Here is a 24,842-nt window from a genome sequence, read left to right as displayed (position 1 = left end):
TTGCACCATGATTACAGTTTGTGTTGTGTTTTGTTTTGTTCTTTTTTCCAAAGAGAGTTAGGACCTCAGCCACACGAGCTTGAACACGGTGTTTCCCGGGTCCTCCTATTTCCTCTAGCTCAAAGCCTTGGTTTGTGAGCCCCAAAGGACCTCCAGTGTTACTGGAAACAGCTCAAGCCCACTTGCTTTCCCAACATGAAATGGCTGCACAATGTCCTCATCTGACCGTTGGCAATTTAAGAGTTAAGTCATAGCCATATCCTGTTAAAGCAGTAATCCAGAGTAAAACTTGGCTTCTTCAGACTGCCCAGTGTGTCCAAATGATACCACTCAACAAGTACAACCAAGAAATGGCTACAAACTGGCTTTATTTCAGGATTACCTGTGTTTCTCTTGGGCATGGGCACCCAGAGTATTTTGCAAGCCTGTCACAGAGCCCAACCCATGTCTCTCACTCCACAGGGAAATTCTTCCACATGCACTGCCCCAACCCCCACCAAGTTTAATCAAAATGCTCATATGATTCTAACATTCCCTGAAGAGGAATTTCTGAGACTGGATTCTATTAAGGTATTTCATCCTGGGGCTATACATTTGTTATATATCATATATATGTATATACATACGTATATATGCATGATTTTTTTTCTTTAACTGGAAACTGGAACAGGCTGGAGTGCCCGGACTAGGAACTCCCACTCTGAAATGTAGCAGACAGAGTGCAGTAGATCCCAGGCTTATGGGGGAGGAGTTTCAATTTGTTCAGACTTAGTACCCAACTGAACAAGCTGCTTGGGCTGGATGGTTTTGTTTTGCTTTTGAAGCAGGTCTTGTGTAAGCAAAGCTTGCCTTGAATTAGCCAAGAAGCTGAAGATGACCATGAACTGAAGGTTACAGATCTGCCTCATCCCACTGGACAGTTGGTCTTTCTCTTTACCATGCAAAGTCCCTACTGTGCTCCAACGGAGGACATTTCAGAGATGCACGGCCAGGCTAGGTATGCAAACCCCCTTCTTTTCATGTTAGCTTAGTGATAGGGTGCCTGTTCAGGGTGCAAAAGACCCTGGGTTCAAGCCTCACAGCTGCCCAAAATAAGTAAGATTGCCTGCACAGCAGGAGAACCTGCCCATCTGCCTTTTCTGAAGACAAGGTAGGAGAAGGAAGGTGTCTGCAGCTCCACACAAAAGTGAAGGACCATAGTCAGAGCTGTTCCCTTCCATGGCCACCCACCAACCTCTAATGCTGTCCTGACGCTATTACTTTTAAACAAACCCCAGTGCTGCTTTCTTAGACATGTTTCCCATGAAACTGAAAACACATTAAATATTTGATCCCTTACTACGATCAGAGCTAGCAGCTCCATAAATAATCCATTGACCTGGTTCATTTTTCTGGACAAAAATTGATCATAAAAATACATACACACAGGCGTTTGTGCTGTCTGCCCCTTAGAAGTTCTACCCTTCAAATTCTTGAACACTCAACTAAGAAGAATAATTCAATATGCAACACACACACACACACACACACACACAAGCGCAAGCGCGCGCAAAAAGGGAAATCTTCACGGCCACCAGCTTTTTAGAAACAATTTGAATTTACACCCTCCCACCCCCGCCTCCAGCAACTGTTGCTTACACACTTCGTAGCATTTCCATAAATTCTGAATGGCCTGCGAGCTGTCTGAGTCAGCCCGCGCTCCCCAGCGAGACCATCTGAGCGCACAGAGAGAGGCTTGACTCTCTTAAGTGTCTCTCAAAAGGTTTCTCTGGTTATTTGGGCATTTGTGTCTGCCAGCGTCCGTGCATAAAGTCACCAAGCAGCCCTTGTCCCCCCCCCAAAGTAAAGCCCAAGCAGGAACCACAGCTGGAAACTACAGCAACTTTTACCAAAAAAGCGAGGCTGCGCTAGGCTGGGTCTCCAGGGCTTCCATCGGGTCCTTCGAAAGGACCCTGCGTGGTGCAGACAAAGGCACCCTAAATCCAGGCAGTCAAGCGCGGGGACCGAGGGCTTCTAAAAAGAAGCGTGGGTTAGAGACAAAAAAAGAAAAGAATCAAGAAGAATAGGAAGAAAGGGAAAGCGACCCACCTGCGGGCGGCGCGGCGACGGTCCGGGGCTGCGGAGGCGGCGCGACCCTCGCGCCCTCGAGGCACCGGCGCGGCCGCTGGAGTGGCGCCGCCCGCCGCGCTATTTGTACTCGCGGCCCCTCACATGGTCTGATCTCTAGATAGCCGCCGCCAAAGAGCTCCGCAAGAATTTTTGCGTCACTTTGACACCGAAGAACTTTTTTTTTCCGAGGCCGCAGCTCAGCTTTGGCTGGAGGGGGGAGGGGCGGGGTCCACGCTCCATGACCGGTGTGTGTGTGGGGGGGGACAGAGCCCCCCCACTCATTACTCATCTGCACACATCACTGCGTCCACACCTGCCAGGACGCAGGGCCGGGCCGGACAGGGATCTGACTCTTTTGCTTTTGGATTAGTGTGGCTGGAAGATGCTGCACAAAACGAGGTTCACTTCTTCCCCTACCAAATCTGCCCCAAATTATGTTAAGGTCCTGCTCCGTGTCACTTCCTAAGAGCACTCTTTCTTGACCACAGCCTGACACCAGCCGCTGGCGCCCGTGGACGGTCTTTCCAAGGACTCCTGACATTGTTCTGGGTTCTCTAGGTGGGATGTGAGCTCAGCCCGGGAACCTCCGGATCCCGAGAGCTGCCCGCAGCTGCCTACAATAAGTACCGCCGGGAGGATCCGAGAGTGCTGCGGCTTTGCTACCTAGCCACAGATGGAAACGTTTTTGCAGAGAACACCGGTGTTGGTCCGCGGACTCGCCTGTGGCTGTGGGGTTGGGCACTGGACAAACCACCAGCCTTTGAAGCCTCTCAGTATTTCAACGGGAGCACTGTTTTCAAGTCTATATAAATTGTTTTGTTCACACGCGTGCGCGCGCGCGGTTCAAGAATGAATTTAATGTCATCACATTCTTTTTTCGCCAAAATTACGGGAACTTTTTTTTTTTAAAGAGCAGATGTGTCACTTATTTTGGACTGAGTCTGAGGCAGAGAAATAAGGACCTGGGCTGGCCAGCCTGTCTCTCCTCATCCGGCCGGGGGACTGAGAGAAAGCTAGAAAAGAGGTAGTCTGTGATGGCGAGAAAGCCCCTGCCCTTTTGTTCCAGAGGGGCTCGAGCCCAGACATCAGAAGCCGCAGCTGGGCTGAGCTGGCACCGGGAAGGGCTGGATGGTTCACTGTCCGCAGGTGTGGGCGGTTCCCGGCCGCAGGGATCGCCAGTACGAGGCTTTGGTGCCACCTAGGCGCCAGGGCCGGGGACTGCAAGGAGAGACCCTAGCGCTGTGGGGAGCGGACTGGCTTCAGGGAGCAGATCTGGGCAGCCCCAGGGACCCAGGGCCCTCACTGGGCTCCTCCCTTTCAATGAACACAAGTGTATGTCTGCTGTCCCCCTTTAGTGCCTGTAACTCCTGTGCAGACAGACACAAGGCTACCTAAGAAGAAGGTGGTTCTGAGGGGTCCAGGCAGCCGGATGAGCAGGGCCGACCTGAGCATCAGATAAGACTCCTGTCTCCACTCTGACCGCCCCTAGTGGATTCAGTCTCACCAGCTCACTGCTGACAGGAAGGTCAGCTTCCTAGGCCTTGCTCCTCCTGCCTGGTTGCCTCCCCTTTCTCAGTACTGTCACATTGTGAGTGCTGGGTGTTGGTGACATTCCTCTGAACAGGATGAGATAGGTACAGGCTCAAACCCTCTGTGTGTGGGTTGGATGAGACTCTTAACCACAGAGTCCTAGGCTTTGTCTTGGAGAATGATAGCAATGGTCTTGTCAGGCTGTGGGGGGATGGAGAGGTTCTCAGCAGATGCTTCACTTCAGCTGGGACTAACTTCAAGTGGCCTCATCTCTCTTAGTCTCTGCTGAGGATGGTTAAAAAGGTAGCAGCTGCCCAGACCGTGCCCACACCTCATTCCCCACAGCCCCCCCCTGGCCAGACTGCACACTTAGCCTCTCTCCAAGTGTTTTCTTTCCTCTGCAGGAGCAACTTAGCCCAGTCTGTCCTACGGACCCTTAGCAGACCTGGTCCCTCTGCCTGTAGAGCTCTTTTTGGCTAGGCTGCCCTGCCTTCCCACACATCCCGCCTTCCTCCCTGTTTCTGACATGGGGAGGGAATACAAGTCAGACACCCCAGAAAGGAGTTGCCCTGGGTTAGGGGATACTACGGGAATGGCAGAAGGGCTGAGGAGACTTTGATGGAGGGAGAAATGCCAGGCATGACTCTCTTTGCTCCCTAGCTCCATCCCAGAGACATGGAAGCTCAGCTGCTACTCGCAGCCAGCCTGCACTGCAACACACATTGAATGCACACACACATGCCACCACCGCCATCACCAAGAAGACTAGCTGGATTCCCAAAACCCAGTGACGGCCAGGACAAAGCCTTGAGAATGCCAGCCGCTCCCTCCGGAAGCTCTCCATGCCATCTGTCTGTCTGCCTGAGTTCTGTTTACACGATGACAGGAAAGGAAGCCCTCCCTTCCTTGTGGGCTTCTTCTCGGGCCCGGGAAATGGCTTCTGAGGTCGTCCACCGTAGGCCTGGGACCTCTACAGCAGCCGCCTGAGGCTGACCTAGCTAATCAAGATGGAGCCAAAAGGTGCATCAGGGAAGGCTCAGTGAATGTCCCTGGGCTGACCGAGTTTGCAGGAGGGAGATAGGGGAGGGCTAGGCACAGCTCTGAAAATGGCAGGAAACACGCAGACGGACTTTGTCTCGGTCACTTTTTTTCTGGTTTCTTCTCAGCCTTTCCACATGGGCCCGAGGACTTTGAGAAGCAGTCTCCTTCAAATTCCACACCTCTCCGACTCCCCACCTCTTGCAAGTGCCTCACCAGGCTGCCTTCTTACTGGAGCGCTCATCATTTTAATTCCTCTCTGAGCTTCCTTATGGTCCTTCCCCTGCAGCCCAGGGGCTGCACCCCACCCTCACAGGACCACTTGTGGGGCCAACGGTGATAAAGACAGACCTCCACAGAACATCTGCCAGGCATCTGAACAATGCGCTCCTACCACCGGGTCTCATGAGCAACTTGGAAAGGATAAAATACTTGTCGCTTTAGTGATGTGAGTGGCACATGCTTATTGCGACTCAGGCTTTTCTAAAGGGGTGGAAGCTGGGAGCAGCTAATGTGGAAACTAGCAAAGGCTTTATAGACAAGAAGTCAGGGGATGTGACTTTCGGGGTTTTCAAGGAACGTCTCCCTGTGTCGTCCAGGCTGACCTTGACTTTTGAAAACTTACTACCAGGCTTTCTTTTGTTTTTTTTTTTTTTGTATGTGGGGGTGGGGGAGGGGTGAGTTGGAGGCCAAACGTTGATCTTGGTGTCTTTCTCAATTGCTCTACAGAGGGTTTTGAGACAGACTCTCTGAACCATTTGTCTAACTGGTATTCTGCTGGGGAATCCTGTCTTTCTAGCCCTGGAATAAGAAGTATGTGTCTCCTTGAGCCTCGCCCCCCATCTTCATTGGTTTAAGTAGACTCTGGGGATTAACCTCTGGATTATCAGGCTTCTACAGCAAGTACTTTGCTGACTAAGCCATCTCTCCATCTCCTGGGCCAAGGTTTTTTTTTTTTTGTTTGTTTTGTTTTTGTGTGTTTGTTTTTATACCCAGCCTACTAGATCCCCTCCCCTACCTGTAAGCACCCTTAGGTCACATTCTGGTGGCAGCTGATTTTCTACTCTACCTCAGTGGAGAAGCCAGAAGCTGAGTTCCAGGAAGACCCTAACACTACGTGTACAGATAAGTACAGCATGTCTGACTGTACGCCTGTCCCCCACAAAGCTCCAAGCTCGCTCTCTTACTGCATCCTCGCACCTGCCAGGACAGCCGGCTGAGGATACCTAGTGTACTGGAGCTATAGGGCAGCTGCTTGAACGTTTGGTGTGGTAATCAAAACAAGCCTTTAGGAATGAAAGGGGAAGGCTGGAGAGATGGCTCAGTGGTTAAGAGCACTGACTGCTCTTCCAGAGGTCCTGAGTTCAATTCCCAGCAACCACATGGTGGCTCACAACCATCTGTAATGGGATCTGATGCCCTCTTCTGGTGTGTCTGAAGACAGCAAAAGTGTGCTGACATCCAGCTGACATCCATAAAATAAATAAATCTTTTAAAAAAAAAGGATGGAAGAAAAACCATAAGGTATCAACAAACAGGTAGCCTGGGGTGAGACGCAAGCCTTTAAACCCAAGGAGTCTGAGGTGAGGGTCTACACAGAGTAGGAATGGGAAGAAGAAACGTGTGTGGGGGAATCCCATACAGTGGTTAAAACTTAAAGCAGTCTGACATAGGAGCACCCCAAGATTTACTGATAAGTGGGGGTAGGTGCACAGAAGAGGGTTATGCAGAAGAATCAGAACAGAGTGAAGCCTTGGTAAGCACTGTAGGTGGAAGAACCCACAGTTCATGGCACATATTTTCTGTTTGTTTTGGATTTTTGAGACAGGGTTTCTCTGTGTAGCCCTGGTTATCCTGGAACTCATACTGTAGACCAGGCTGGCCTCGAACTCAGATCCACTTGCCTCTGCCTCTTGAGTGCAGTGCTGGGATTAAAGGTGTGCACCCCACCACCGGGTTTACATTCTTTTTAAAAAAAGATTTATATATGTGCATATATAAAGAAATATATTTTGCATTATATATATTTATAATATACTATAAACATATAAGTGAATGAGTATGTGACCTGTACCCACCACAGAGACCAGCCAGAGGAGCACATCAGATTCCCTAGAGTTGGAGCTGCAGATGGTTGTGAGCTACCTGATGTGGATGCTGGGAACCCACACTTGTAGAAGAGCTCTTAACTGCAGAGTCATCTCTCTAGCCCACTGTGCGTATTTCATACTATTAAGAATCTGCAGTAGGGGCTGGAGAGATGGCTCAGTGGTTAAAAGTACTTTCTGCGTCAGAGGACCTAGGGTGGGGGTCCCCAGCACCCACAACTATCTGTAACTCCAGTTCTAGGGGATCCAATGTCCTCCTGGCCTCTGTAGTGCATACACATACATGCAGGCAATACACTCATACACATAAAATGCAAAGAAACATTTAAAAAAAGAATTTGCAGTAATGCTTCTATAATTTTTTCCCCAGAAAAGCAGGTTTTAGATTTGCTAAGCAAGCCTTTTACCAGTGTTCCATGGCCCTCCCCCTCAAGCCAGCTTTCTTTATTTTAAATAATACATAAATCAATAAGAAACATGAGGAGAGAAAGACATTCTATGAGACCTGACAAACTACTGGATCCCCTTGGCACCATAGACAATGGCCTTCCGTGTGGGCAGTGACGCCTCACCAGCAGTGTCTGTGTGTGAGCCTAGAGTAGGAAGGCCAGTGCTCCGTGCTGGGTTCCGGGCTGCAGAGGTGAGCAGAAGCCATATCCCTAAGTCTTTGTTTCCCTTCCTGCCCCCCCCTCCTGTGTGAACTCTCTTGGACTCTTTTTTTTCCCTGCCCCCACTTCAGTGACAAGGGCTTTCGCCTCTGGGGAGTTCCCCACAGGCCTTTCTTGGTAAACTGGTTACCCTCCTCCCTGAAGTTTGAGGTGTTTGTGGTCAAAAGTGGGTATACTGTTCCTCTGCAGCTTCAGGCTGTCACAGCCCCCATGGTGCTGCATGGGAGCCTCGAATATATATAGTCCCCTTCCTATTTAGCAGCTTATTTCCTACCCCAGTGACACACTTAGCTGGGGACGAGGGAATTGTCTTAACTCCCCAGGGAACCTATTGCCACACCCGGCATCCTGGAGAGGCTTGGGAGAAAGGGTTTAATAAAAGCTGCTGTTAGTGTGTCTCTTCTAAATACATGCATAATGTCCTGTCTTCTTCCTATGGTATAGGTTAATTATTAAAAATAAATTAATGTTTCTCCTGTTCAAGCAGAGCTTTTATACTTAGTGAATTTTAAGATAACTTTCTAATACGGGTAATGTGGAAACCAGGGCTCAGAAAATGTCAGTGGCTTCTCCAGACATGCGTCGCCTCCAAGCTGAATCTCCAGGCCAGCCAGTCTGCCTTATCTTCCTTCTGCTATTCCTTCGGGCTTAGGCTAACCAGAAATAGAAAAGGTTCAAGCCAGAAGAAAGCTGAGCAGGCCTTTGCTTATTTGTCTGCCTCTTGTCCCACGTGTGTAGTCCCAGGCCCCTAAGAATAAAAATGGAGTCACGGGGGCTTTGCTCCTGTTCAGCTTGTCCCTACCAGCTGTTTACGAGGAAGCAGGCTTCAGATCTCTGCATAAACTTTTAGCTGATTACTGCTGTCAGATTGTGGGGGCACATTCGATCAGTTGGCCTCTGATATTAACTTGGAGCCAGGCATCGAGAACACACAGGGGCCAGGGGAGAGACAATCCTTGCCCTTGGGAAGCTGGCAGGGAGACTGACTTGGGGGAGGCCAGACAATAAACATATAAATACATTCACAAGGCCTAAAGTGCGGTGGTGCAGACTCTAGTAACAGGATAGACTGACAGGTGTCCAAGAGGACAGGAAGGAAACAGGCTCCTTAGATGAAGGGAACCATTGGCATTTGGCATTATCTACAACTTGGTGGCCAAGAAGCCAGTCATACAAAGACCCAAAAGAAGAGCATTAGGAAGATGGACGTCGGGCAGGCAGAACTCAAGATCAGTGTTTGAGTTAAACTGGGGCAAGGTAAGTAAGAACACTGGGTTTGGAGGGGTGAGCTGGGTGTGACTGTGTCTCTGTCATCAAACATGTCCTAGGAGGAGTTAAGGGCTCCTGTGGATGCTGGAGATATTCAGTCAGGTGAGCCATAAGGATCCCTCTAGGTGAGATGGCACAGGTTTCTGCACACGGCACTGCAGATGGAACCCAGAGCCCTACACTCTCTAGGGAGATACACAAAGCCCAGGGAAGCCACCACAGTCCTGTTTCTGCTGTCCTAGTCTTCCACAGATGATCTCGTAAAGCAACTGTCATGAGGCAGCTGGAAAGAGACTGCGTCTGCATAAGGGGTCCCTCCAGAGGTAGGCAAGAGGGTGAGCAGAGGGCGTCTACCCCCCATCCCACTGCAGGCTGATGTGAGCCGAATGCCCGCTCTCTCCCCTCTTCCTTTCCCCTGTAAGAATGTGGAAAAGACTGAGTCTGAAAGAGAACACAGAAAACTGTGGCCGGTTTATTCCTAGTTTCAATACCTGTGTCCTACAAATGCTAGAGACTAAGAGGCATCTCCATGAACAGCATGGATGTTATGAATGTGTTCTAAATATGAGAGGGCTCATATGGAACGGCTTTAAAAACAAAATCCACAAATGACTAACTGCCGTGGTGAACCAGGCGTTCCCCTCCCACAGGAGGCACTTGAGAGTGCCTAGTACCCACAGATGTCACAACCACATGGGAAGTCATGTCCCATTATCAGCCCTTGGCTTCTGACAGTCAGCATGACTCACACAACACTGGGGGCCTTTCAGACTCACCAACTTTGCTATCCGGTGATACAGTAGGGCAAACCCTCAACTTCCATTCTGGGCACCCAAAGACATGGCTGCCACTCTTTACTTCTTCCTTCTAGATCTTGTTGGTTTGTTGTTGTTGGTTTGGTTTGGTTTTGAAGACAGGGTCTCATTATACAGACATAGTGAGTTCCTGGCCACCCTGGAACTCGCTTTGTAAACCAGGCTGGCCTTGAACTCAAGAGATCTTCTGGCTTCCTCTTCAAGAGTGCTGGCATGGGATTACAGGGTCTCACTCTAGTCCAGGCTAACATTGAACTCTAAACAATCCTCTTGCTTAAGATTCCCAACTGCTTAGAATTTAGGTATATACCTACCTCCACAAGGCTCATCTGGATCCTGTTTTTTTTTGGGGGGGGGGCTTTGTTGTTTAAGGACTTTTTACATCCATGTTTGTGGGTGAAATTTTCATGGCTTTTGTTCTTTTATTATCAGCTATACCAGACTAAAAAAATTATTTAGGCCATAAGACAGTCTATTTACTGTACCATGTACACATGTGTGTGTGTGTGCATGTGCTCGTGGAAGCCAGAGGTCAATGGCAGATGTCTGTCTGTCACTCTCCATGGTAGTTTTTCAATGTCACTGAGCTGTCTCTGCTGGACTGGCTGGCCAGTAGCCCTCAGAACTGGCCTGTCTCCTGTAGGGCCTCAAACTTGCTACATAGCCACAGAGAACCTCAACCTGGTCCTGCTGCCTCTACCTCCTCCCAAGATTTAGGGGGATATAGGTACAAGCTACCACAGCCATTCAGCATCCTTTTCATCTTTTTTTTTTTTTAATCTGATGAGTCTTACAAAACATTTGTTAATGTACTTTCTTTTAAAATGAACTCTTGGCTTTGTGGATCCATATAGCTTCTGCAGGTATTTCTTCCTTTAGGCATACTCCTTCTGATCCCTTTGGATATGTATTCTTATAATTTAACTCTAATCCAGGTTAAATTTCCTGTGTGATCTCTTCTTGGGCCCATGAGATAAATTTTAAATGCAGCATACAATTAGACTGGTTTAACTTTGTTTTCTTACCCAAGAAACCAAATGGTTGGAGTGTGGGCCACGAGAGCAACCCTGTGACATTTGAGATTGACTCTACTAAAAAATGATTAAATTTTAAGAAGGTCCTACATGTGCTTAAAATGCATGTGCAGCTCTGACCTGCCAGAGCCTCAGATGACCCCCGGGGGGGGGGGGGAAGCAAACAGACCAATACTGTATCTTTAATACCAACTTTCTGCTGTTTGATCTCTTGGTTAAACTCCTATGATGTGGACTGCTTGTTTTGTTTTTTTCATATAGTTTTCAGTTTATCGTGTATTTTGAGACGTTAGTTAGGAGCACAGTAACTTAAGGTCTTCATACTTTTATGGAAATTTGAATAAAGCCACACAGAGTGCCCATCTCTATTGATATTTTTGCTTTAGCACCTTTCCAGGGCTGCTGTGACCCAGGGAGGCAGTCAAACCGCAGCTTGGAAGAGTAACATTCTGGGGTTGGTGTCATCTTACAGCTTGTAGGGACTCATTTTGGTTAGCATACTGCCGGATAAAGAGCTCTGGAGACAGGGCCTCCTTTAGTCCAGGCTAGACTGGAACTGGCAATGTTGCTGAGGATGCTTCTATCACAGGTGTGCATCTCTCTGTCTGGTCATGCATTTTTATGTTGAAGGTTACCCACTTCTCTTATATTCAACAAACAGCTCACTCCTCTGCAATTTAATATTCCTTAAAGAACTGTTTAATCCACTTATACAAACTGTAACTTACAGATGAACTTCTCTTTCTGTTGTTTTTGAATCAGGTCTCACAGGTAGCCCTGACTGCTCTGGAAACCGATTTATAGACCAGTCCTTGAACTCACGGAGATCCTCCTGCCTCCACCTCCCAGGTGCTGAGGTTAAAGTCGTAAGCCACTACCATACCGGGTCATGTACTTTTATCTTATTTTGGTATTTGATTTGCACTGCCCTTCCCCCCTATTCTTTTAAAATATCTAACCAGGTAAAAACAGTTTTTATCGTGTGGTCTGTGTAGGACTGTTGGGTGGTATGCGTGGGTAAACAGACATGCACACGCCATTCTGACTTTCCGTTGGTCTCTCCTTCCACCCTGAGTCCTGGGGACTGAACTTGTGTCAGACTTGCCCAGCAAGCATCTCTCAGCTGTGCCGTCTCACGTCTCACCAGCCTTCTATCTGCTGTGGACTGTTCTGTGTTTTCTTACTCTGTTCATCTGAGAACCATCTTGCATTTACTTCCTAGGAGTCTGAAGTTAACACATGTATCTTCTACCTAATGGTAAGACTTCCGATAGCTCAATTCCAATGTCCCCCACCCAGCTACTTTCTTTTATGGTTTGTTTTTCTTTTTTGTTTGTTCTTTGGGGGGATTTTTTTTTGTTGTTGTTGTTGTTTGTTTTGTTTTGAGACAGGGTTTTCCTATGTAGCTGGCCTGGAACTAGCTATGTAAAAAAGGCTGGTCTCAAACCTATGGAGATCCATCTACCTCTGGGTTTTCTTCTGAGCTTAACTTGGCCAGTCATGTTTTGTGTAGATGACCAGTGTATTTATCACAGTCTTTGCTATGTGTTTGTTTATCCACTTTAAACCGCTCCCATATAGGATCACTTCCTTCTTTTGGGAAAAACTCAATTTTTCTTTTTTTCTAAAAATGCCTTTTATGTTATCTTCTTGAAAGGCTATTTTATTGAGTACAGAATTCTAGCGCTTTTTTTTTTTTAACCATCTTTTTTTGTTTGTTTGTTTTGTTTGAAACAGGCTCTTCTTCTTAGTCTGGGCCAGAATTTACTATGTATTCTAGGCTGACTTTGCACTCTTGGCAATCCTGATTTAGCCCTGCAGTGCTAGAGCTACTACACTGCACCTCTCACAGCACCCCAACTCTTTCTGCTAAATGCGGTCACAAATGAGAAGTTAGCTACTGGTTTCCTTGGCTTCAGTTTGGAGGTGACCCGTATTTTTAGGTCAGTGGTCCCACGTGTGTAGAGATGGATTATCACGCTGGAATAGGGTGACTTGAATACTGTGAACATGCTGGATAAGGCTTGAATCTTTATCTAATTGGACCTTGGGAAATGCCATGACAAACAATATCCTCTGCTAGGGCTGAAAAGAATTTTGGGGAGTCAGTAAAATCTGTGTGCAGACACTGGTGTAAATGCTAAATGGGAGCTCTGCTCTGTTCAACAAAGCAGAAATGCAGTTTGTCTGCCCAGGCTCCTTAGCCGCTTCTACAGCAAACCATCGGAGTCCCCTCCCTGGAGACACTGGGTCTGGGTGAGATGATGTTGAATGGCAGGAACAGGGCCCTCTGAGTTGGAACATGAAGGGCCTCTGCAGAAGCCATGAGGATGGTGAGGGTGGGTAGGCTCAGGCTGGGATCATGTCTTACAGAGCAGCTAAAGGAGGAAAGCCCCGAGCTCTGCTTTTTCTTCACTTTAAAGAGCCTCAACCACTTGGCTGCTCCCATTTGTAGCTAAATAAACACCTCTGAAGAGTTTTAGACCAAATACGCTGGCTTATTCTCATTTAGCAAAGTATTTTATTCAAAAGCTTCTCAGCACCATCGAGTTATCAGAAAGAATTAACATCACTTTTTCTTCCCACCCAACCCCCAACACAGAGACAGACAAGAAAGCATTCAATGGGGTGCCCCTATTACAGTTGAGCCCCTGACAAGGTTTCCTCTAACCCTGTTTAACCTGGCCCAAGTGAGCTCCACAGTTCAGAACAGGAAGGAATCATGTCAGACCCGATCAACCTTCCCTTCTCGAGCTATTAGAGTCACAGGAAACAACCATTCGGAAGTTGAAGTCAGTGACTGCCAGGCAGGAAGGACAGTGACCTGTGAGGCAGCATGCAGCGCTGAGAGTTCAAATCCTAGCTAACCCTCCCCTAATCTACTCTAGGAACAAGGAGCCCAGGACTGTTTGTTCTCCATACACCTCAGCTGCTCATCTTACTCTGTCTTACTACAAACACAAAGACCATGACAGTAGGACAATTACATCCAATTAAATGCTAAGAGATCCTGAGCCTTCAGAGATGAGGAGAGCAGACAGGATGCCCCAATCCTTCCCCTTTATTTCTTCCTTTATGAATATTTTGTTTCAGCATAAAGCATGTTTTTCAAGGAGGTTCCTGGAGGAGACTGGAAACCCAAGAGTCTGACTGTCTCCTGTGGGAACAGCCACCCATGTAACTTTGGTTTCAGTCTCTGGCTCTGTCCTTGGCAGCTACATCCGATCCCATGGGAGAAGGAAAGAGCTGGAGGCAGCCCACTCACTCATTCAGCCAAAGCCCCCATGGGGTCCCATGCCGGCAGGACAATGGGCTCCTGCTCTAACACAGCCAGCACTTCTTCTGGGACATGCTTCTTGTCCACCACCACCTCGTAGACATACTCAGAGAACCACTCGTCGGTCATACACAGGTAACCTGGAAAGGAGAGGAGAGACGCACCTGAGTTCAGGGGGTAAACAGAAAGCAGAGAACTTCTGCTACTACAAAAAGGTCTTCTACAAAAATAACAAGTTTTCCAGCACTGACCTCTAATGTTATGAAGCAGATCGGATAGACACTGTTTCGATCTCACCAACTATGAAAAGGGGGCTCAGAGTAACTGATATGCCTTCAGAGAGGACCTCCAGCTATGCAGGCCCCATGCTGGCCCACGCTCAGCTGCCTCAGTGATGCTGGTTGCTGACTTGTATACCAGCAGGCCAGTAGAAAGTGTCTGGTTTATATTCACCCCCAAGGAGGATTCATCTTCAGGGCAGTACGGCAAGCACAGAAGCCCCATCCTCATCTCATCCACACTCCTAGCTTCAATGACAGCTCTCGCTCTCACACACACTCTGACAGCAACCAGCTAAGCTGCTAGGGACGTGTCACCATGGCCAGCAGCCAGCCACTCACAAAGCCCTTGCTTTTCTGAAAGGGAATATATGTAATGCCAAAACACTGAGATAGCAAGTGGTACGCATTCCCCAGCATGGTACCCAGATGATCAACCTGGTTCCTTACTGGAGAGATCAGCCTGAATCTCAGGCTCCATAAGGTCCACACAAGTTCTTCAGGAACATACCTTCAAACTCACCTGAGCAAATACTCAGCTTAAACCACTCACAGTATGAAGTGCAAGCGAGAGACTGAATAGTGTGTTAAAAATTGTGGTTACTGAGCTAGGGAAGGAGTGCAGAACACAAGCATTTGTAAGCACACACCCACCCAGCAGCACTGCATGCACATCAGAGGATTTGCAGGAAAGAGCATCCACTACCCACAAGATGCAGCTGGTACCTACTGTATTAGACACTTTTGATTCCTACACAGGACCAAGAGTAAGGGAGAAGACATAGATGTTTCTCCCAAGAAGGTACTCTAAAGCCAGGTGTGGTGGCGCACACTCTTAAGACAGCAGCATTTTGAAGGTGAAGGCAAGAGGATCAAGACTTCAAAGCCATCTTTGCTACATGAGGAGTTCAAGACCATCTTGGGCTACATGAGACCCTGACTCAAAAATAACAAAGCAAAGCAGACAATACACAGAGACACAAAGACAAATGCACAAATGAATGGACATGTGCCCCACCTAAAAAACTAAAACAAGACCCTCCCCTGAAAAATTCTCTAGTTAAGCAGTTTCCAAACTTCTTTGGCTTTAAGACCTGTTTACGACTATTAAAAACAATTAAAGAAAGCTGGAAGGATGGCCCAGTGGTTCAGAGCTCTTGTTGCTCTTGCAGAGGACTTAGGTTCAATTCCCAGCACCAACATTATGACACAACCATCCATAGGTTCTTCCAAGGGATACAATGCCTTCTTCTGACCCCCAAAGACACCAGGTACACACTCAGTGTACCTCAGTTTCTCCTTTCCTGCAGGAGAAACCCTCATACACACGTAATTAAATAAAAAAAAAAAAAAAACAATTAAAGGCCCTAAATTTGTTTCTGTGGGTTATATCTATATATTGATTACTATTTTTTTATTAAAATTTAATTTTTAAACATTTCTATGGGCTGGAGTGAAGGCTCAGTAGATAAAGTGCTTGCTGTGCCTAATGGTTTGAGTTCAGATCCCCAGCACACACATAAAAGTCTGAGCATGTTGGCAAGCTTCTAACACCATGACCTTTGGGGTACAGAGAGGTAGATCCCAGGGTCTTGCTGGTCAGCAACAGTGAGTTCCCAGTTCAGTGAGGAAAATTAAGGATGAAGATGATACCAGAGGACACAGCTCAATCACATGTGCACACCAGCAAGACCACACTCATGAGAAAATGCTCTAAAGAAGTCAGTGCTGAGCAATGAACTCTGGGTTCCAGTCCCCAGCACCACATAGGCATGTGCACTCAGTGCTGCCAGGGGTGAGTAACCAAGGCTTGTCAAGGGAAGCTCACCTGGTGAGTACCCTCTTGACTCAAGACTGCTTCTGATCTGTCCTGACTCTACCCCTTGGGCCTCCAGCTCTGCTGTGCTAGTCACTCAGACCTCATTACCTGGATCAGTGCTAGTCAATTTCACTACTACTATATATTAAATATGCACTCCTGAGAAACTCAGCATTTGTCTTGTCAAAGAGATATACTGCTTAATGTCTCCATCCTATCGTGTAAGAGGCGGAGGCAGGGGAATTACTGTAAGTTTGAGGCCAGCCTAGGCTATAAAGTTAGACCATCTCAAAAGCGCCCCTACACCATCTTAGACATTAGACATCCTCCCCCCAGCATAGTGTAGGCCGAGCATGACCTAGACATCTCTGGGCAGTGAGGCAGGTAGAGGACGAAGGCAGACTCTGTAATAAAGTTCCATGTTCTTCCAACAATGCTATCACCACACAATCAAATGAGTCTTCAAAGACAGCCCAGAGAAAACGCACAAAGTACATCTGCACTATCTTGTTCCAAAAGGAGATCACATTAAGTCCTCACAAATTAAATCTCCTATCAACTACAGCCCACCCTTTCCATGTCCCTGCCAAGAGGACCTGCCTTGATTAGCCTCTTTCTGCAGGATATGAGTTCTTCAGGGCCCACAACACCCTCAGTGAAAGCTGCCAAGTAATTGCACCCTGGGCAGATAACAGACGTGACAGCTTCAACTACTGACACGGTGTGTCTCAGAGCTTTACAGAGATTACGATCAGGAGGCTGAAGCCAGAAGTGCTGAGAAGAGTCTGAAGCCCTAGGGTGCTGTGGGTGCAACATGCTGCGGGTGTGAGACTCTGAACTGAAGACTCATCTCCCAGCCCAAAAAAGAATGGCAAACTGGAATCCCAAAGTTAACATTTAGAAAGACAATGTAGAAAAAGATCAACTTCGGAAATACAATTTAAGCATCAGTTCTTATTCACATTTTTTGAGCAAATACAATAAACAGCAATCCTAAAGCAACTGGCGATGCTTCTGAGTTTTGTATTGGAAGGAAAGAAGCCATTGTGAAGGGCAGGCAGAGTCTGGGATACGGCTGCAGACCCAAAGCTGAGACTCAGACAGAAGAGCCCGGGGGCTAGTTTATGGATGCACGTGTTTATCTGAACTTACTGACACTCTGCCAATGTCTACTAAAATAACAAAACATCACCATTTATTTTTAACATACATAATTTTAATTATTTATTTTTAATTACATGAGTGTGTGGGGATATGTACACACAACTGTAGACCATGGAGCTAGAAAAGAAAGCTGGATCTCCTCTTTTTGGGATTACGGGTGGCTATGAGCTGTCTGCAAGCCACTGAGAACTGAACTGAGTCCTCTGGAAAAGAAGTATGTGCTTGTAACTGCTGAGTTATCACTCCACCCCCGACTTCACCGTTTATGAATTAAAAATATTTTCTAGTTTTTAGTTTTTATCACCTGTGCTCTAAGACATAACTGACAATTTGTAACTAATTATTTTCTATAAGAAACAAAACCCAAATAAGGTAAACACAGTCATTAAGCTAGGTGTGGTGGTGCACAGCTGTAATCCCAGCAGAGAAGGACAGAGAGAAGGACCACACATTGAGCCTGGCCTCTACTACATAGTGAAACTCTCTATAAACAACTAGTGAGACAAGTTAATGCTCTGCTCTGGGGAGTATGTCCAGATGGACTGACCTAAGGGAGCCAACTCGTCACCGGAGGCCCTAACCAAGGAGTGTAACAAGCACACCCCCCCCCCAAAAAAAAACCCTAAAACCTGTGTATGTTCCAAACTGCCTAAGACAGAGTGACACTTTACAGAACATGTCAGCCATTGAGATGACAGTGCAAAGAACACCCATGACTTGCTAAAAATTTTAAGAGTAGAGCAGACATACATCCCTGTAACTTGTATATTACATATGAACATGCACTGTTCATATATTCCAACACACAACAGTAACTAAATGACACATCATACCATGAGGTAGTCCCATGTTCTCTCTCAGATATCTGAAATGGTCTATTATTTTTTAGCTACTTAAAAAAAAAAAAAGACCCAAACAATCCAAGTTTACTATAAGGAAATACTTTACTATAAGGAACATGGCAAGAAGAGGAAGAAGGAAGAGATAACTTAAAAACTACCTACATCCACTAGAAGAACAACCCATTCGTTATACCTTACATTGCTGCTTCAGTAAAGTCTCTCTACCTGAAGACTGTGTCATAAGGGATAAATCAAAATAGTCATAATTACAAAGCACCATGTACTATTTTCCCAGGTCTCCTATGATGTTCTAGCTCACTCAAGCATCAAGTCTGTGTGGATCATCATCCCTCCCACGAGGTCTCTTTTCATACTCAGGAGTAATACTAGTAATACTGAGAATATGTCTGGAATCAAATCTTATCTGCAGTCTCACTCCCCACATCTTTACTGGAGCTTTCTTTTGGATCAGACTGGACTATTTTTAAGTTTTCTTGTATCTGAGGGCTTAATGGGTCACTTGCACGCGCGCGCACACACACACACACACACACACACACACACACACACACACACACAGCTATGTATACACAGAGATACATGTATGGAGAAATTATAAAAAAAAGCTGCTCTTCCAGGACCTGTTCTCAGAACCCATGTTGGGTGGTTTATAACCATCTGTAACTAGCTCTAGGGCATCTGAGACCCTCTTCTGGCCTCCAAAGGCACCTGTTCCATGTGCACATACACACAAAGAGACACACATATAAAGTTTTAAAAACCCTTAACAAAAAGGGCAATAGACTATCTGAGACCTGTCATCCCCTTCTGTGCACACCTGTGCTCAGCATGTGTGCAGGATTGTGAATGCACGTGGAGGCCAGAGCTGACATCAAATGTCTTCCTCAATTCCTCTTCAACTTTTCTGTTGAGGATGGGTCTGTCAGTTGAAGCAGTGCTCACCAACTGGTTAGTCTGTAGCGGCTTGCTCTGGGGAACCCCTTTCTCTGCCTGCCAGGTGCTAGCTACGACCCAAACTTCAGTCAACGTGCTTTTAAGTACTTTAAGCAGTTTACTGGACCATTTCCCCAGCAGCATCTGCTCAGTTCTAGTTGGAGTGTTTACTTTTTCCACAGTAAGCAGTAACAACATGTTATATATTTATTTCAGCTGCAAACTTTCTACCATACATTTTGCCTTCTAATTTAGCTTACATTTTTATAGCCTATTAAAATTCATTTTTAGAAAGTTATATTTATCAATCTTTCAGTTTTTAACTCTGGCACTATGCTTAAAGTTTCTTTTATATTATAATTAAAAAATAAATACAAGAGAGAAAATTAGGGTCAGGGCTTAAGAAAATACAAGGAATAGTTTTTAAAAAAGAAAAACAAAAACCTCGAAGTTCATGAAGACTTTGACAGTCTAATTCCCAACCACGATCAGAGACAGTTTAAATATATACAATCAGAGCAGACAATCTGTCAATCACTTTTGCTAAGATACTCAGTGTGTGAAGCCAAATGTCTTAAATTAATAAGGTAAGTATGGTACAAATGTGCAAAATAACAGACCCACATAGAACAGAATTTTGAAACCTTCAGAAAGGTTAAATATGCCTTTGTCTCTTCCACTAAGCCACAGTCATTTCAAGGACTTTACCCTCTGGGAAAATACACAATAGGTATTTATGTGTAGTTTGACCGGAACTACTCAGTCCTAACTGAGGCCAGGAACTGTTTTACACATGGTACATGGAATAACCCACATCAGTATTGTCTATTGCAGGTAAATACTGTTAATCCATTAGTTAGTCCACTGATGTTCCATTAGTTAGGGAACTGGTTAAATAAACCACACACATCCAGATGATAGAAGATGTAGAACTGGAAATGCTTCCAAGGCTACTTGAGAAGATAGGCACAGCACACAGAGCACAGTGCACAGCACACAGCACACAGTACACAGTACACAGTGCACAGTGCACAGCACACAGTACACAGTGCACAGCACACAGTACACAGTGCACAGCACACAGCACACAGTGCTCAGCACAGTGCACTGCCATTGGTTGAAGAAAAGAAGGCAACAGATTTACATGCATTTTGATATAGACTTTAGAACAATGTAATTTTATTATTTATTAGAAGAATTATACTTTAAAACAACACAGCCGGAAGATGATGCACTACTACTCTCAGCTCTCAGGAGGCAGATACAGGAGGATCTCTGTTGAGTTCAAGGCCAGCCTAATCTGTACAGTGAGTTATAGTTATATAGTTATAGGCCTGCATAGTGAGGCTCCACATGAACAGTAACAATAACAACAGAGATGCCATGTGTTCTAAGCATCTCTAGGAGATAGGATGATTCAAATGGGTCAATGTTTTAAAAGGAAAAAGGCCGAGGGAGGTAACCAAATAACCACTTGTACTATGACTGTCACTTGGGCAGTGACCTAAGAAGCTGCTTCTCCCTCCAGATCAGACACAGATGTCTGGCTGAGCTGAGGACACATTCATGGTCATGAACCTTTTGCAGATAACAGAAGAGATATTCATTGAGCCGGATATTACTGGTGGCCTCTCTCAGACACAAAGGCTAGAGACGGTACAGTGTCCCAGCTAAATGCGTGAGAATATGGGGCATGGTGAAACAGCAAATATGGTAGGGAAGAAGGACTGTTAGGGTATCTCTAGAAGCATTTACTTAAATTGATTTGGGTGTGCAAACATGCCATGGTATAGAAGTCAGAGGACAATTTGTGGGAGATAGTTTTCTCCTTCTACCATTTGGGTCCCAGGAATCAATCTCAGAGTAAGGTTTGGCAGCAGGGTCCTTTGTCCAATGAGCCTTTCACTGGCCCCATTTTTTTTTTAAACAACAAAATTTGATAAGCAAAAGTATACCCATCCCAAGGATACCCTTCCCCAAGAGGCCCAGATGGGACGCCAGTCTCCTTTCCCTGGACCACAAGTGAAAGCCACACAAGCCTGAGACCAAATGAAACTGGGCCAGGCTAGGATCTTTTCTATCCCAGGGTCTGATTTTACATGTAACTTTTCTTTGCCTCCTTCCCCCATCCCCACACCATCACTCTTGCTACTTGTTCTAGGGCAACACCCCTGGATGGTAGGCCATATTACTGCCTAGCTGCACTCCTTTGGCCTGTCCAAAGCATGCTCCAAATGTAAAGACCTGATGTCCAAGCAACCATTTCCCTAGTTAGCCTGGCAAGAAGCCTAACCTTCATCAAGCTGTCACCTCCAGGAAAACTCCTAAGGAGGACCCACAGTTCACTCTTATTCAACATCTTGTAATCCCGTACTTATTCCTGTGTTTGTTTTACACACACACACACACACACACACACACACACACACACACACACACACACACACACAACTTACAGCTTCACCCATCTCACTTCCAATATCCTTGCTCCCACCATGCCAGACCAGAAGACACTGAGTATTGAAATGCTGGTTTGGAACACAGGATAGTCTCCTGCAGTTCCTGAAACCGCCTATGAATCTGAGCCCAGAGCTTCTTCCCTTTGCTCTACTTCACCATTATATTACTTTGGTCCCCACAATCTCTCAGACACCAACACCCCTGGCTGTTGAGGTAGTCTTCCCAACCCTACCTTCTCAGTAACCTCAGCTCCTGCCCTCATCTCCCCATTGAGCGGCCACCCAGCCCTTCCTCTCTCCATTACCTGCGTTCTTGGAGAAGTCACCTTCTTAGTCTTTGCGGTCCATTTCCCCGTATCTTACAGTCTGTGGAGCACACCATGAATGCCACTTCTGCCTCATAACAGCCCTCTTCAATCCTGTTCCCATGTCCCAGGAGATTAAGTGTAAATTCCTCTGAGGGTCCATCATGGCTGTGCACGGGTCTCTGCATCTCACTGATAAATGTGAGTTGAAGCCACTGCTAATGGCTTTTCCTCGGCACTGGGTTTACCCATCTTTGCCGTCTTTTCTCACGAAACTAAGCTTGCGCTGTGGGGCACCTATCCAGTGGCTGTGACGCAGCAGCAGTCATGCTGAGATCTGTTCTCAAAGCCTGAAGCTAGAAGCATGGACGAGTTAGTCTTTTCCGAATGAGCACGTGAGCGAGCCTCCTGCTCCCATCAGCCTAAAGCATGAATGACAGCAGCTGCGGGTGTGGTGCACTCGTATTTCACACAATTACGGGCCATCTTCACAGATGAGAAAGTTACCCTCAGACAGGCTAGATGGCGTGACACCTGAGGTGCCCAGACAGCCTGGTCCCAGACTAAACCCCATCCTTAAAACGGACAGAAACATTCCTTAGGGCAAAGTAGATTCTTTACAGGTAAAAGCATAAATATACATATTACATTTTGTTAACTACAAGAGGAACTCTCTCAGAAGCTGATGCCTGGTTTGAAGCCTTGAATCTGTAGCATGTCTCTGTGTCCACAATGGTAGCTGTTTCAAGTTCTGTAGTCAATAAGGAAGCACCACTGAACCGGACTGCCTGTGCATCCTTTACTCACGTGAACTAGTTTTTTAGCCCAAGGCGTGTAGGCATTTAGTGAAGACAAACAATGCAAAGTCCTTGCACAGAACTCAACTCTGCAGGTGTGACCAGTGGCAACTAAATCCACCAACCCTGGAGCAACGTAAAACACTGTGCAGTGAGGTCAAAACCTTGTACCTTCACCAATCTAGGAAGTCAGGGACTCTGCTTTCAGTTGGTAATGTTACTCTTAGTACAGCCAGTCTACTGGTTGAGCTTCTAGCTCTCCAAAAGTGAATCTTAAACACATGAGCAAATACTGGTTGACTTCTGTAAGCCGTATCTGAGACCCGAATCCCAGCTCTGCTCCGACCCCATACAACCTGTATACATCAAAACATCTCAATAACTTTCATCTGCTTCACACATAGCACAGGTGCATCCACACACTCACATCCTACCAGGGTGCCATGCGGTGAAATGAACACACACGCAGTAGCAAACTGAATCTTAAGACAAGATGCCATCTAAAGATCTATCTTGATTACCTGTGACAGAAACATGGAGTATCATCAATTCTGCATTTTAGTAACTGTCTATATACGGTCTGAACAAAGCCTGACACATCACTTCATTGGATGGTTACAGAGAAACTCTCCACCCCTAAGGGAGCAGCAGGCAGCTGTGCTGCTGAGCGAGCAGAGAGAGATCACAAGCCTCCCATGCCCTTTGAGGATCTGTGACTGAGAAATGACAGTTTGTTTCAAGACAGCACATCTGGTTACACAATATAAAATCATAGGAAAAGAGTAAAATTTGTGTTAAACTTTAAATATACTGTTTTAAAAATTATGTGCTGTCTGGTTAGTGAGAGGGAAAGGAAGAGGGATAGAGGAAGGGAAAACACACTAACTGGGAATGGTGTGAACTTTTGAAAACCCAAAACCTATCCCCACTGACATACCTACACCAACAAGGCCATGCCTTGTAATCCTTTCCAAACAGTTCCATCAACTGGAAACTAAGCATTCAAACATATGGGCCTTTCTCACTCAAATTGCCACAATCATGAATGGTCTTGTGATTTCTATGAATGGACTAAATGCTTCCATAAGAGAAATTCAGAGAAAGCACAGTTTGGTAGTCAGAAAAACCAGCTCTGTTGTCAGGCTGGCTTGTGATTTTTGGCTCCACCACAGATCCCCAAGGGTCTGTCGGTCACTCTGGTGTAAAGACTCTTTCAGACAAAAGTTCTGGTTTCCTTTAACTTTTGTGGGAAGAGAGGCTGACACCAGGTCTTATGACATCCAGAATTCTGAATTTCTAATCCTCCTACATCTATCTCCTAAGGCTACAAGTATAAGCCACCACCACCAGTGTTTCCTTGAACTTAAATTTCTAAATAGGGTACAGAATGTTTTACCAGATCACCTTTTTAAACTAAAGATGATGTGGCATATTCCACAGTCTCTTTCCTCATCTCACCATGAGATCCATTTCTGATAGATGGCATAATTAAGGATCAGGTGGGGCCAGTATTTCTAGCAGGGGAGGACCAGCTGTGTGGGATGCCAACCAGGGTGCATCACTGTTCTAGCGCAGCAGACTCAACACTCAGGCACCAGCAGGAGGTGGCATCAAGGTAAAAAACAAATCTTCCTTCTGTCTCTTTTGGTCCAGAGGAGCCTCTGCCCATTTTGTGGAAAAGGCATCTAATCTACCCTGTAGTCTCTGGGCAGGAAATTCCAGAAGTATGACCAGTAGAGAATGAAGCCAAAAGCTGGCCCTGGGTAGAGCAAGGGCAGCTTGCCTAGATATCTTTGCTCTGTTTACCTCCAGCTTGTACTTTCAAACTGCTTTTCAGAAACATAGATCTTAACAGACAGAAGTCCCAAAGAGAATAGTAACACACTGTTAATGTTATCTTCAGGTAAGACCCTGGGGTCCTGCTTTCCACAAACAGGAGCCCTGCCAGCCAATGTCCACCCAGATGACAGACTGGGGGACCTTGCTGGAGTAAGCACACACTGTCAGCAGAATAGCACACTCGGTGATCTATCTAGGACAAATGTGTCAATAAAATTAGGTCATGTTTTCCTTCCTTCCCATTAAATCAGAAAGAACATTACCAAGAAATACATGAGAGAAATTTATTTTGGCTTTGAATGAACTATTTCTTGCCCTTTCCCAGTCTCTATCTTTTTGGCTCTACAATCTCAGGCATTTTAATTATTTGAAAACAACAGCCAAAAAAAGAATTCAGCCTTCACTAACACAGGGCAGATTCCAGAGAATGTGAGCATGAAGACCCCGGGTCTACCAACACAGCAGAGGCTACAAGACTGAGAAGTAAGACACGCACATTGATAGGAAACTAGCAAAGAGGCCACAATACTCTGGAAC

At 46.2% G+C, this 24,842-nt stretch overlaps 2 protein-coding genes across 2 annotated transcripts in view; both read right to left on the bottom strand.

Annotated features, from left to right (window-relative positions):
* LOC308426474 (ATP synthase membrane subunit K, mitochondrial-like) overlaps positions 1-24,842 on the bottom strand; it is a 316,992-nt gene that overhangs the window by 203,821 nt on the left and 88,329 nt on the right. The window lies entirely within an intron of this gene.
* The window catches only part of BLMH (bleomycin hydrolase), a 38,414-nt gene continuing 26,668 nt past the window's right edge, over positions 13,097-24,842 (bottom strand). Inside the window, exon 12 of the mRNA XM_080922306.1 lies at positions 13,097-13,988. Within this exon, the coding sequence (XP_080778432.1) occupies positions 13,837-13,988 (152 nt within the window). The 3' untranslated portion in view covers positions 13,097-13,836. The remainder of the gene's footprint in view (positions 13,989-24,842) is intronic.

The sequence above is a fragment of the Micromys minutus genome (genome assembly GCF_963924665.1).
Source record: "Micromys minutus genome assembly, chromosome: 10".
Classification (NCBI taxonomy): domain Eukaryota; kingdom Metazoa; phylum Chordata; class Mammalia; order Rodentia; family Muridae; genus Micromys; species Micromys minutus.
Note: the sequence above shows the minus strand (reverse complement) of the source record. Positions and strands in the feature narration are given on the sequence as shown.